General features: G+C 42.6%; 1 protein-coding gene across 17 annotated transcripts in view; it reads left to right on the top strand.

Annotated features, from left to right (window-relative positions):
- Positions 1-15,289, top strand: part of Txndc16 (thioredoxin domain containing 16) — an 85,104-nt gene that overhangs the window by 27,407 nt on the left and 42,408 nt on the right. For 16 of the 17 annotated variants that reach the window (XR_001781157.2, XR_001781156.2, NM_172597.3 and 13 more), the window contains one exon: positions 8,978-9,099. Coding sequence is in view for 12 of the 17 variants with exons in the window: in NM_172597.3 (NP_766185.1) it covers positions 8,978-9,099 (122 nt within the window). In the remaining 5 variants the exon portion in view is untranslated. Of the gene's footprint in view, positions 1-8,977; positions 9,100-11,376; positions 11,501-15,289 lie in introns of those variants that run through there. The other variant, XM_006519527.4, reaches the window with a different exon arrangement.

Here is a 15,289-nt window from a genome sequence, read left to right as displayed (position 1 = left end):
TTCTAGATGGTTACCTGTGTTCTCTTTATTCAAGGGAGTTATGTATGTCCTTTTTAAAGTCCTCTATTATCATCTTGAGATGTGATTTTAAATCAGAGTCTTGCTTTTCTGGTGTGTTGACATATCCAGGGTTTGCTCTGTTGGGAGAACTGGGTTCTGATGCTGCCAGGTAGCCTTGGTTTCTGTTGCTCATGTTCTTGCCCTAGCTTCTTGCTGTCTGGTTATCTCTGGTGTTAGCTGGTCTTTCTGTTTCTGACTGTGCTTTTGTCCCTCCTGCAAGCCTGCGTGTCAGTACTCCTGGGAGACCATTTCTCTCCTGGAGGAATTTGGGTATGAAGAGCTGTGGTATAGGGTCTGCTTCGTAGTGCAGACAGAAACTGGAATGATCTGGTCCCCAGCTGTTCCTTGATTCCTGTGTCCTGATGGCTCCGGGTGGGTCCCTCTTGGGCCAAGAATTTGAAGAGAAGTGATGGTCTTAGCTGTGCTTGCAGGTGTGTCACCACTCCTGGCAGACCAGCTCTCTTTTGGTATTTGTATATGTAGCACTGTGGCACAGGATCGGCTCTGGGAACTGATGGAAGAAGGCTCCTGTCCCAGACCGCTCCTCAGTTCCTGTGTCCTGAGGGTGCTGGGTGGGTGCCTCAGAGCAGAAGTGGTGGTCTTACTTGTGCTCTCAGGCTTGTCTGCACTCCTGGGAGGCTAGCTCTCTCCTGGTCCTATTTGGGTAGGGAGCCCTGTGGCAGAGGATCAGCTCTGGGCCAGACTGAAACCGGAAGGCTGGTATTTTTGTTTTAAAATGACATTTCTTCTTTTGAAGAGCACTTTTAGTTTCCTAGCAAAAAGATGAGGGAAGCACAGAGCTGCCATTCCTCCCCTGCTCCCAAACATGCATAAATTCTGCCTTTCCCACCAGCGTTGCATCATCTGTTACAGTGAATCAGTGTGTAATAATGCATCTCTTTTCTTCAGTGGTTTTGGGCATCTGACACAGGGCCTTGTATAGGCAAATTCTGAGGTGTACTCCAGCCCTCCTGACAAATCATAGTCACCAAAAGTCCACAGTTACAAAAGGATTCATTCTCCATGCTGTGTATTCTGTGGGTCTTAACAAATGTATAAAGAATTGAATCAGTCATTATAGTATCACACAGAGCTCTTTCATTGACCTAAAACATCTGCCCCACCCACGAGACCACTGATCTTTTGTGTCATCATAGTTTTGCTCTTTGACCATAAAGGAATTTTTATTTTTTAAACAGCTGAAAATGAATTAGGTTATACCCACTAATAAAGCAGGATGGTTTTATTAATGCTAACAATAAGTTACTGCTAGATGGAGCAGCAAACATTCTGACTCTGTGCATTAGCTATGTACATAAAGCTATTAATACACACAAATGGTCTTTATAATCCTATTATCCACAGCTGAGCAATTTTCCTCCACTGGTTTATATCCTGTTCTTTGTTTAAAGATGTTTTTATTTACTGTTTGATACATCTATTTACAAGATGTATATATCATGTATAAAATATATATAATCACATCATTTTAGCACTTTATTAGTGTTTGATATCTTTATAAGAGATATGTGTATATATCATATATATCATATACACATACATATATATAGTCATATTGTTCTTCTAACCTAGCATTTTGTTAGAATATAAGCAATCCAAAATTTATTGACTATTTTTCCACTTACAAAAATATTCTTAATAGTTTATTCTGATCACAGTTTCTCTTCCCTCATCTGCTTCCATGTCCTCCCCAACTCTCCACCCATTCAACTCCACACCTTTTTTCTATATATATTTATAAAACAGGCAAATAAAAACCACATAAGAATAGATAAAAACAAACAGAAAAAAAAGATAAAAAAAGCTTGAGAAGCACATAAATATATGTGTGTGCGAACACACACACACACACACACACACACACACACACACACATATGAATACAGAGAAATCCCATAACAACACAAAATCTGTAATCATAATATACAAGCAAAAGACCAGAGTGGTGGTTTGAATAAGAAGGCCCCCATAGGTTTATATATTTGAATGCTTAGTCACCAGAAAATTGTACTATTAGAAAGGATTAGAAGGATTAAGAGGTGTACAATTGTTGGAGGAAGTGTGTCACTGAGGGTGGGCATTAATGTTTCAAAAGATCAGGGTACAGCTCTCCGCTACAGTCTGGCATCTGCCTGCTTGCTACCATGCTCCCCACTGTGATGGTACCGGGCTAAGCCTCTGAGACTAAGCAAGCCCCAGTCAGATGTAAGAGTTGCTTTGGTCATGGTGTCTCTTTACAGCAATAGGACAGTGACTAAGACAACTAGTGAGTTTAAAATAAGTGCCCAGACAAAGCTTTGTGATACAAAATAACACCCCCAAATACCTTTGAGTTCATTTTGAGTTGGTCATCCAGTACTAGGCATGGGGCCTGCCCGTAAGTGTGTTTTTTATGCCCAATGAGAGAGTCTATTAGAGAAAAACTAATTTCTTTTGCAAGCAGCTGTCAGTTGGAGATAGCTTCTTGGTTAGGGATGATAGCTTGTGTCCTTTCCCCCTCTCAATAGTTAGACCCTGTTCTACTTGGACTGTGCACACCCTGTGCATCCTGCCACAATCTCTGTGAGTCCTTACGTGTGTCAGTCGTGTTCTGTTTAGAGTATCTTTTTTCTTTGGTGTCCTCCATCCCCATTGGCTCTTACAATCTTTCTCCCTCCTCAGAGTTTCCTTAGCTCTAGGGGCTGGGGGTTGGATTTGATTGAGACATCCCATTAAGGACTGGCTGTTCCAAGGTCTCAGTCTCTGAGCACTGTCCAGTTGTGGGTCCCTGTATTTGTGCCCATCTACAAATAGGTAGATGGGAGCTTCTGTGATGAGCAAAATACTAATCTGTGGATAGCAATAAGTTGTTTTTCAAATTTTGGGAAAATTATTAATTTTAATTATATTTATTAAAATTAATTTATTAATTAATAAACACTAACATTTTATTAATAAAATTATTAATTTAGCAAAAGTATTGATTATCTATTGACAGAAGAGTCTTTTTTAAAAATTAGGTATTTTCTTCATTTACATTTCAAACCCTATCTCAAAAGTCCCCCAGACCCCCTCCCACTTCCCCACCCACCCACTCCCACTTCTTGGCCCTGGCGTTCCCCTGTACTGAGGCATATAAAGTTTGCAAGACCAAGGGGCCTCTCTTCCCAATGATGGCCGACTAGGCCATCTTCTGATACATATGCAGCTAGAGACATGAGCTCCGGGGGTACTGGTTAGTTCATATTGTTGTTTCACCTATGGGGTTGCAGACCTCTTTAGCTCCTTGGGTACTTTCTCTAGCTCCTCCGTGGGAGTCCTGTGTTCCATCCAATAGCTGTCTGTGAGTATCCACTTCTGTGTTTGCCAGGCTCGGGCATAGCCTGACAAGAGACAGCTATATCAGGGTCCTTTCAGCAAAATCTTGCTGGTGTATACAATGGTCTCAGCGTTTGGAGGCTGATTATGGGATGGATCCCCGGGTATGGCAGTCTCTAGATGGTCCATCCTTTCATCTCAGCTCCAAACTTTGTCTCTGTAACTCTTTCCATGGGTGTTCCCATTTCTAAGAAGGGGCAAAGTGTCCCCACTTTGGTCTTCATTCTTCTTGAGTTTCATGCGTTTAGCAAATTGTATCTTGTATCTTGGGTATCCTAAGTTTTGGGCTAATATCCACTTATCAGTGAGTACATATCATGTGAGTTCCTTTTATTGCTGTTCCTTTAGTAGAAGAGTAATATTTGGTTTTCCTCTTAGTTCGTGGCCTGTCTAGTCTTAGGTTCTTGGCCACATGACCAGTGTGAGACATGGGTTCCATGTTTTAAAGTGGGCTTAACTCAGTCACATGGAGGCTGGTCATTCCCAGCCTTTTGCTACTACTGCGTCATTGGATCCTGTAAGTGGGTCACTGTTGTAGACAGAAGGGTTTACAGCTGGCTCAGTGCTGCCTTTCTACTCTGTAGTGTGCAAAGTTGATCAGTATACATGCTAACTTATATTACTTTCAGCCAACTTGTCACTTGTTTTTAGTCAAGATGTTCTACTTAGCCTGATAACTAAGGACAAGAAATATTTGTAGGTACTGTTTAGATTGTTTTCAAAACATTTGTTCATGAGCTGAAAGCTTGCATTTGATAATGTTTATATTTGCTTCAAAAGTGTGTAAGTGGTGCTGTTTCTTTTTTCTCAAAGCTTTTGTATTTGTTTGTTATAGAGAATGTTTTGGCAGAGAATGTGCCACCGTTTTTCTTCCACTCTGTTCTTCTGTCAGTAGACTATCCAGATTTTTGATAAGTTACTCCCCCCCCCAAATATATTAAAAAAATACAGCTAGGAAAGAATAAAATTATAAAATCTGAGAGTAAGTATAAATGTGGGATAATGATCACATTAGTTATTTATAAATTAGATACTTTTGGACCACTATGGCCAACTATCTGGACTTTTAAAATGGGATTTAAAGTGTTACTGAAACATTACTTAAAAGTATACAAAGTTGATGAGGGAGTTTTTGTTGGACATTTAGAATAAAAGGTTGTTTGTCTTGGATGTGAGTTTGTCACAGAGCTGTTAATTGGTATTAGTGTTAGATCTTCAAACGGTGACCTGGTATCATCATGAGGCGCTTGGATTTTCTCGGGTGCTTAGTACATAGTGAATCTCAAAAGCTTATGCTTTAATTGCTGAATATGAAGGAGCAGAAACCTTCCTCTGAGGGCCGGTAGTTGTTCTCTGAGGAGTAAGCTGGTGGGGACTGCAGGCACTAGAGAATAAATGGGGCTTGTATGTATTTTCAGTTTGTGTTTCATAGGTGGCTTCTTGTATTCAACCTATCACTTTATATGTGAATATGGTAGTCACAGCCTCATGGTTGAGATAATCATTTCTTGGGAGTGTTGTGCTATGCTGTATCTACATCCTGCATGTGGGAAACTGAAGAAGAAAGATTTAGTTTAAGCTAGCCTGGATTACATAGGAAAGGCCAAACTGTCTTGGGCTTCCTATTAAATCATATCTCAAAAAAGCAAAGCAAAGCATGAACAAAGAACATAACCCACTTGTAAGAATAATCATCCCTTTCCTACTCCCTGTTCCCCTCTGTGGGAGATTTTGAGTGATAAATTAGTATATACTGTTTTACTGAATTTTTTTTAAAAAAGAATTTGAATTCTGATAGAAATATAGTTTTTGAAAAAGCATGAGTGATTGGCTCTGGAACAAAAGGGAAAAACAGGCTCTTGGTCCCTTGGTTTTACTGACAGCTGCTCAATTCCTTGTCGTCTGTCTTATCTGTGTGGGTTGATTCTGATAGAGCATCACCAAAGGAAGACAAGAAGGCACCCGCAGTCTGAGTGTCCCAGCCTGTCTCACTCCACCAGAGGGAGGAAATTCCAAGAGGCTTTCTCCTCAACCCTTTCCCACAGCAGTTTTCTCTTTGGAATCAAAGTGAAGGAGTACAGACAGGCATGTGGGATGCATCCTTGAGCTCTGTAGGCAGGCACATAATCTGGAAACTGGCCTATTAAGGAATATAATAAAGCCAGGAAGCCACTGGGAAAAAATCACAGAGATCATTAGATCATGAATGTCATTAGTTTTGGTTATTATTATCTCATGGTAATGACTGCTTAATGAGCTTTGGGACATTAGGCAGTGTAACCTCTCTAAACCCCCATAGCCTTGCCTTTAAAGCAGGGCTAATGATAGTTCCCATCTCAGATGTTTGCCATGAAAATTAAACAAGACAGAGCGAGTGCATTACGTGGGGTCCTTAGTTCAAACCCTGATCTGACTGAAACTGAAGGATTTGGAGTGGATAGAGGAAATCTCAGTTTCATCAGAAGGGCAGGAGAACACTGGATTGAACAGCCCAGAGTTATAGTTAGAGTCATGGCACAGGGTATGTGGGGAGGACTCTTGCATTGCTGCTGCACCCTGGATGCAAGTTTGCCCTATCTGCGTTGAGTTGCTCAGTAACAGTGCTTCATTACTGCCTTTGAAGCGTTACTTCCACCACCTCTCCTGGTTGTTTGTATCACTTGCTCCTGATCAAGACTGTCAAGCAAGGGATTGCAGGTTAAATGGCCAAGCCTTGTAGCTGGGAGCCTAGAAAAGGAAGATTTGATATTATCAACATTTTGGTAGAAACTTAGTCTGGGTTCACCATGACAAAATTGTAAGCTAAGGATTTACATGAGATTCTTGGAAGTGTACTGGATAACACTCAGTTGACTTTGAAATGGGATGTTAGCCTAAAGGTGTATTGCGTCCCGCTCAACCGGCAAGAAAGACGCAACAAACCAGAATCTTCCGCGGCAAGAGCTTTATTGCTTGCTTCTCAGGAAGATCCCGAACCGGGAAAATGGCGCTGCTTTTATAACCCGCAGTGTGACGTTTCAGCACCTGATATGGCATGACAGCTCCCGGTTCGTTGCTTGCCCATCACCCCACTATTACACCCCGAGAATGGGAGTGACTAGGAGTGAATTCACTCTTGCACCTGCGTACAAGGCTTGTTTACTAGTTAGGCACAGCGGAGGCCCGCGCCATCTTATAATGGCGATTGCTCGCTGCACACACGGCTCTCCTCAGAGATTACTGGCGGCACACATACGATTGCTCGCAGCACGTACCGGCTCTCCACAAAGGTGTAGATCTGGGTTGCTCCTGCCCCATCATTAGCTAGCATCCTTTCTCCATTTGGCTTCCCATTTGTAAGAGTGGTCAGTGATGGCTGGGTGTGCTGGTAAATGCTTGTAATGTAAGCATTTGAGACGGAGGCAAGAGGATCTCTTCAGGTTTGAGGCCAGCCTGGGCTAGCTAGCAAGATCCTTTTTTCCTAGTCCCCCAAATAGTGGGCTACAATATCAGAAAGTCCAATCATTCCTGTCAGGAGTCCTGGATTTGAATCTTAGCTGTAGCAGCAACTAGCAAAAATGATCTGGAGCCACTGGACTTCCTGTGTCGAGCTACAGTGTTTCAGTAACATTGTTGAGGATGTATGTGGAGCATGCAAAATACCCAGCCCAGCGAATACTGCTTAGCAAACACTCTTAAAAACAAAACAAGAGGCTACCCTGGGGACTATAGATCAAGTTCTTCTACTTCATAAATCTTTAATACATAGTCAAATATTTAAGTTAACATAAGTTGGAATAGCACTTTCAGAGTGACTACCAAGTCAAAATATTCCTGTGACATAAGGCATCAGTTGACCTTTTCAGCAGCAGTTTCTCATGAACAAGTTCCCAGAGGCCATATGACACACAGCACTACAACACATTGCGTGTAGAAGCAGATTTGCTTTCATGTTAAAGAGATTTGCAGAAATGTAAATTAGTGCCACTGTTTTTTCTGAAAAGATTTTTTTTTGATAAAAAGGTATGCTAATATGCAGTGGTGTTCTTATTTTCTAAAAATAAGGACTTTTAAGTTTCCCTTTTCCATTTTTGGCAACTACTGAATGGATAACATATGTAAACAAATTGGATATAAGTAACTGTTAAGATTATAAAAGAGTCTCAATCCCAAAAGGTTGGAGAAGAGCTATTTAAGGGAAAGTGTTTTTCTGTGAGAGAAAGCTGTATTTGAATATGTCATTGTGAGTATTTGAACGTTTACTTACTTAAGTATGTGGGCCTGGGAAAACAGCCCCAAATCTTTAATTAGCTTAATAAAAATATGTTATGTACATGGAGATTAAATGAAAACATGGGAACAACTTACTTAGAAATAGACAACAAAATACGAGGATCATTTGGTTGACAAAATAGTACTTGTTAGTAAGTTGGACATGGTAACTCATTAGCTCATACATAAATCCATATTTGAGAGGTAAGGAGAGGTAGACGGGTTGCTGCAATCTCAAGGCCCACTTGGGCTTCATAGTAAAGTAGGTCTGGACCAACCTAAACAACAGAATAAGACCTTGTCTTCATTAAGACAAAGAAGAAATATGCTCAGCTAATTGTGGTGAAGTAAAGAGGTCACCGTTGTAGACAGGACAGCATCTGCCTTGTGTTCTGTCCCTGTATTTATGAGTAAACTCTACGGTATTGTTTCCTTGCTCTTTTTCTTTCTGTGTGGCCCAGGCTTTCCTTGAACTCATGATTCTCTTGACACCACTGGGGTTACAGATGAGTGTGTCATGCCTGGCTCTCTCCCACCATTTGAATTTCCATTTCTCAGAGTGAAGCACCCCCTGCTGATTTCATTATTTCAATCAATGTTTGATTACCTTCTATGTACTATACTCTATTTTATGCTTACTGCAGGTACACTGATAAAACATCAGGGTGCTTGTCTTGAGGAGACAATGTTTAGTGGGAGTGAGGAATTAACAAGGGAACGGAATAGCGTATAGATATAGATGATTTCAGATTAAAGTCTGTGTCATGAAGGAGTCACATAATGAATTAAGAAGGAATAGCTACTACAGGTTTATTGACATGGGAAATGATGGTAAAGGATCAGGTATCTCAGATGGAACAGAGGCAGAGCTCCCAACAGAGGCTCTGAGTTGTGCCTGCATTGTGTCAGACTGAGCACAGGGCGACACTGTGAAGTTAGCACGGTAGATAATGTTTAGGTCATGAAAGACTTAGGGGCTCTTGGACAGAAGCCCGCAGCTATGATGTGCAGACAGCTCACCTACATCCAAGCCTGAGAGACCTGTAAGGGATTAGAGGAGGATGTGAGCGAATGTGGTTTAACTCTGCAGAGGTGGTTGTGATGAAGAATTTCTTCCGCGTGTCCTGGTCAAGTTTTCAAGGATGGACAATAACCTAGAGATCAGTTTTACTGTAGTAAATGAGAATGATTGTTGTGCTCTCACTACCCACAGCTTATTCAGAGGAGTTACTCTTAAAAAAAAAGGTCCATGATAAACTTTTCACTGTTTTTCCTGTGTTTATTTTAGTGCTCTGCTTTTTAATGAAGTAAAATATATTACCACCCTGGAAGACCTTCACAGCATAGAAAACTCTCTGAAAGGAAAATCAAATATGATATTCTCATACGTAGAAGCCATCGGAACACCAGGTATGGTGAGCTTGCTTGGTCTCCGCTGTGTGTGGACTTGTGTGACTGCATTGCAGAGCCTTAGATGGTATAAAGTTTCCCCACTGTTGCACCTCCTCTAAGTGAGCAGCACAGTGGAGTGGTGCTCTAGAACCCAGTGGTCCAGGTTAGCCCTCCCGGTTCACCGGTTGCTGAGAGTGTGACTTGGACAAGTTACGTAACCTCCCTTTCCAGTCTCTGGATGGGAAAACCTGTGGAGGGCTAAAAAAGCCTCGGGCGAATGTGTAAAGAGCAGATGAAGTCCTGAGTGAAGTGGTTTCTTCAGTCATTCTCTATTTAATTTCTTTAGACAAAGTCTCTTGCTGAATCTATAGCTTGCCAATTTGGCTAGTCTACCGAGCTTGCCCTGGAGGATTCCTGCCTACTGAGCACTGACATTATGGTTCTGCCTGCCTTCTAAGTGTGTTCTGAGGATTCCAGACTCAGGTTCTTACACTTGGTTCCAAGTGTTTTACTGGTCCATCTCCCTACCCAATTCTGTGGTTTTGTGAATTAAATTACATGCTGAAATTTTAGTTTGCGTAGACATAGTGCTTCAACATGTTACAAAACATAATTCCCGGGGCTGGAGAGAAGGCTCAGCGAGCGGTTAAGAACACTGGATGTTCCTCCAGAAGACCCAGGCTCAGTTCCTACCACCTACATGGCAGCTCACAATTGTCTTAGCTCCAGTTCCAGAGGCTCCAGCATCCTCCTACAGAAAGACAGACTTACAGGCAAAACACTAATACACAAAATTAACAAGCAAAAGGAAATGTAATACCCTCATAAAATAGTACTCCAGGGCCGGCAAGATGCTTCATTGGGTAAAGGTATCTGCCACTAACCCTGGTGGCCCAAGTTTCAATCTTAGGAACCTCCTTTCCCCTCATGGAAGAAGAGAACCAACTTCTAGAAATAGTCCCCTGACTTCCATGTTAGTGTTTACCCCCACCCCCAAAGAAAAACATTTAAAATTTAAAACATAATACTAACAGCTTGCCCATTTAGTTTACTTTTCAGGGTCTCAAGTTTTGTTTTCCCTAGTTTTTAGTTGTAATTAGTGAAAAACGTGAGCTATGGCAAGACAAGGATTAATTCTGTGATTTATATTTAAGTGCCTCAATCTGCCCACAGTGTGTAAAATAGATGGGAAGGAGTAAGGGGGGAGGATATGGGGAAATGGGAAATGACTATAGTATGTGGGCACTGGGTGCTGGGCTGACCTAGACAGGGTGGTGTTGGTGGAGGTCGAGGAAGTGTGAGCGTAGGCTTGTGTTCTGGAGGTGGGGTGTTATAGCTACTTTCTTCAGATAGATGAGACAGGTGGCTTGAGACAGTCTAGGATATTGGAAAGGTCAAACTGCTAAGAGCTAAGATCAGATAGGGCCAGGAACGTTTGCAGTGGGAGGTCTGGAGTGCCTTTTTGACAACATACTTGGCAGATACAGCAGAGTAGCTGGGTACAGTTAGCTAGCACTTTCATGTTCTGGATGCAGACGAGGGACATGGATTTGCAATGCCCAGGAACACTTGAGTGTACTCAGAGGAGAGGAAGAACCAGTAAGAGCAACAAGGGTGGTCTGTGTGCAGCAGTGCCTAAAAGCAAAGAGAAAAGATAAGAGCTTTTCTCTCCGAACAAGGTGTGGTGAGTAGTTTTCCTCCAAACATTTACTCTTATGTCAAGGTATACGATGCCATGCAAAACAAACAAGAAAACCCCCAGATTTAGTTCATCCCCATAATGCTGCAGAGGTGGTGTTGTAGGCTTGGCATTTCCTTACCCTCATAGCTCCCCCAGTTGAGGTTCATCAACACTACCATATCTGCAAACGCATTGACAGTTGTACATGGCAAGCCCAGCCTTTCCTCTGTGTCTCTGGATCTGCTGCCGTGAGTATTCCTGGGATACAGAGTCACCTGACCTCAGTGTACCCAACCCAAGGAGGAACCTAACTTCCACCACTTCTTCCCTTCAGGTGACTCAGAAATGTGCCAGCAGTGACTTAACCCTCACATCTGAGACTGTGCCTGTCCATGACCTGAAAGTGTCTCGTTATACTGGCTCTCTTAATTCAGGGTGGCTTCATGTCACTCAGATATAACTTGAGATTTGCTATACATTTTCTCTTTTTCTCAAAACCTACCTATCCAAAGATTTGCTATATATTTTCAATAATACTACGGTAAGTTTTTAAACAAAACTATCCCTGGCATATTTTTTCAGGTAGTATAAACATAATATTAACAACTTGGATGTCAAGGATGTTTGTTCTAAAGGCGTTTGGGAAAACACATCATCAGAGGCTAACATCCAGACTACTGGTCTGCTTTTCATCTGACTGTGGCAGTGGACATCTCATTAGATGATCTTCTCACATTGGTACTTTTGATTGTTCCTTAGTAGAAACCACTTTCACTAACCTTAGAGTAGACATGTTTTGCCAAAGACTCACCTTCTACTCTGCCTTAGAGGAGGTTAGACTGTAGCTTTCCTTTCACATAATATCCAATATCTCTTAGTGATGCCAGTCTGGGATGTGTGCAGCTGGGTAGTGGGCTTCAACTTTCCTAAAGCTGCAACCTATGAAGACAGTCCCTCATTTGTGGTGACCCTCGAACATAAAATTATTTTCATTGCTACTTAATTACTGTAATTTTGCCCCTGTTAGGAATTGTAATATCAATATCAGTGTTTTCCAATGGTCTTAAGTAAGCTCTATGGAAAGGTTGTTTGACCCCCAAAGGGCCTTGACTAACAGGTTGAGAACCCCTGGTCTAGGATAGGGAGGTGGGAAAAACTCCTGTTTTTCCACATGCTACTTGACCAGCTAGTGGGCGATGCTAACTTAGGGATCACACAGAATGGGAAAGTCTTACTTTTTGGATCTAGGGGTCCTCTCTAGGGTTGTAGTCTACTGACTGACTTGTATGAACTGCCTCTACCCTAGTTCTTCTGAGTTCACCTGTATCATTTGATCCAACAATCCTATCTAAGGGGACTGAATCTGTATCTTGAAGAGTTATCTTTTCCCATGTCCACTGCAACATTATTGACAATAGGTAATTTACAGGAACAACATCTGTCTGCCCTTAAGTGGTCATAAATGAGCTGTTAGGAAGGGGCCAGATCTGGACGGAAGAGTGCTTTTAGCCTCCCTTATCCCACTTCTCTTCTGAAACCTCCCGTTGGGCAACTTTTTACACACTGCTTTAACCAGTACCACAAATTCTTGTGAGGGAAGTAAGTTTTTTTTTCTTATTGAGACAGTCTTACTACATGATTTTGGCTGGCCTCAAGCTCAGAGTTCTGCTTGCCTTTACCTCACAAGGGCAGGGCTGAAATTAAAGCTGTATACCATGTTCTTCCAGCCATGTTCTTGGTCCAAAAATGATGGCTGTTACACTGGTGGAGAACTGTAAATAGAATGGGCCATCCTCATATCTAGCTGAAAGGAGACTTCTGTTCACAGAATGGAAGACCTCTGAACTCTGTCTCCATTTCAGGTTTCTGGAAGGAAGCAGAAGCAGCAGGTGTGGAGGGAAGTCCATAAATCTTTTTTATTGTTTAAATAACCACCAGGTGATTTTTACCAGACACGATAGGGGAACATCAAAGCACACTGTTCTTTAAGAACCTATTCAGGGCACTCAGAATGTTTGCATTAGCCACACCCCCTACCTATGGAAAAGGCGGGTTCAGGCCTAGGTTCAGAACAAAGCATGCCTTCCCAGCTCAGTGGGGACCCTAGATATTAATGTTCTCATGTCTGAAGTAAAGGACTGAGCTATGAAAGAAGTAAAATGTTTCTGTCTGCTAGGCATGCATGCCTCATCCTTCTGTTCAAATAAGCCCTGTCTTAGTTACATAGGTAGGCAGGGGCCCACCATACCAAAAATTGATTTTCTCCTGTGAGCCATTCCATCTACAGAGACATTTTCATGTTTCTGAATTCTTTAGGGCAACAGAAACCAGGAACATCCAGACTTTTAAGTTGTAGCCGGTACCGTCCTCTAAAGGGACCATTTCTGCTTACTCCCTGAAGATGGGGGTTGGAGCTGGGAGTGAGAGTTAGCAGAAGGATTGCCTAGCATATGTGAGGTCCTGGGCTCAGTCCTCACTGCTGGGATGAGTAGTGGGGCATGGGAGGAACATTGCTGAAGATGAGATTTTAAGGAACACAGGAGCAGTTGTGTTAAATATAGTGAGTTAAGAACAGCTAGTTAGCACAATGGTGGTTACTGATAACCTTACCAGGTACAGTTTCTGTGGGCTAGTAGGAACAATGTCACAGTTGTGAGAGAGCAGTAGAGCAGTGGAGATGTACCTAGAGATCATGTGAGAAGTTGCGCTGTAACCTGGGTGTTGTCTGGAAGAATACGTGAGGCACAGAAGACTCTTCAAAGAAACTTGTTTGTGTATTGACAAGAAAGTGCTGGTTAAGAAGAGGGAATACATTCATTCAGGGGAATGGCTGCAGCCAGAGCTCGGCATGGGCAACAGGGGGATGAGTCTAGTTAGCGAAAGGAGGAGATATGGTTGTATTGAATGCACAGAATGTTCTTCTGTGGTCATAGGAAGGATGGGGCAGTGTGGCATCGGTTTAGGTACATTCATAGACAGATGTGCTTTGCAGAGGTTATGGCGTGTCCAGCCTTCCCTGTACATGTGTGTCTGTGGCGGCCAGAGGTTGATGTGTGTCTCTTTGATTGATCTCTTCCTTGTAGTTGGAGGCAGAGCCTCTGGTTGAATCTGGAGCGCACTGATTGAGCTAGCTAGTCCACAGGATCCTCCCTTTCCCACTCCCCAGTGCTGAGATGACCAGCGCTCACTGCATCTCGTGAGCTCTGTGGGATCAAATTTAGATCTTCACGATTGCACACCAGGCACTTTACCAACTGAACCGTCTCTTCCACATCCCAAAAATTGGGTCTGTTTTAATCAGTGAAGTAGAAATGAAACCGTACATTGAAGTAGAAATGAAATCTCAGTTTGAGAGGGGAAAAGAGAGATGAAACAAGTCATTTAGGAGGTCTAGAAATAAGGAATGGTTTCTATATAGCATGGTTGCTCACCCTTATACTCCTAGAGCTGGGCTGCCATTTGAGGACGGACTGGGACACATTGCAAAACTATGGCTTAAAAATTCAAAATAAATAAACATTAACGTTTAAAACACAATAATTGCTAGGCAGAAATAATATTTAATATCAGTACTTGAAAGTGAGACTATTAGCTAACAGGTTTTATTTTTTCTCTTGCAGAGTATATTTTCACTGGTGCAGGTACAGAGTAGGGAGAATAGTGCACTTAACATGAACGATGGCACTAGCTCATTAGGAATGGTAATAATTGTAAACATTGATCATGTATAGCAAACTTGATCAGAGTATAGTGAGGAACTGCAGAGAGGTGTGGTCCCAGGGTGTGGGCTCTGTCCAGAGCAGTGAGTAGTAAAAGTGGTGCAGTGAGTGTTGGGGCGCAGAAAGCCAAGAGCTGAGGGTTGAGGATTTTGAATAGTAAAATCCCCAAGAATTAAGAGAGTAGTATTGGTGAGTGTGACAGAAGTGGATGAGGAGGCTGGCCCTGGCTGCAGTGGCAGGTGTAACAGGTGGTGTGTGCAGCAATCTGAAATGAAATTCAGGTGCTGAGGGATTAAGGGAGTAAGGGTACGGCCAGGATGTGAGGAGTGGCAACTGTTCTGAGGTCTCTCTCTCTCTCTCTCTCTCTCTCTCTCTCTCCTCTCTCTCTCTCTCTCTCTCTCTCTCTCTCTCTCTCTCTCTCTCTCTCTCTCTCTCTCACACACACACACACACACACACACACACACACACACACACACACACCCACCCACCCACCCCCCCCCCCTTTGGCCTCATCTGTGAGAGTCTTTCCAGAGAGAGTTTGCAGACACAGTGTGAGCAGCTGCTTATACTGTTGTGCCTGCTGTTGCTTCCCACCATGATGACTGTGTCCCCTTTAATCGGGAGCCAGAACAGTCTCCTCTTCCTTGTGCTGCTTGATGTCGGGTGCCCGGTCCTCGCAACAGGAACAGCAGCTAGCACAAGGACCAAGAATGGAAACAGCGTTGAACTTCTTAGAGAGATGGCTGGCATCTAGTCTCTGACCAGCCAGTTGTATATTATGTTGGTTGTAAAAGAATTAAGATAC

Source organism: Mus musculus, chromosome 14 (assembly GCF_000001635.26).
Source record: "Mus musculus strain C57BL/6J chromosome 14, GRCm38.p6 C57BL/6J".
NCBI classification, from domain to species: domain Eukaryota; kingdom Metazoa; phylum Chordata; class Mammalia; order Rodentia; family Muridae; genus Mus; species Mus musculus.
The sequence above is the reverse complement of the archived record's forward strand: the minus strand, read 5'-3'. Positions and strand labels throughout refer to the sequence as shown.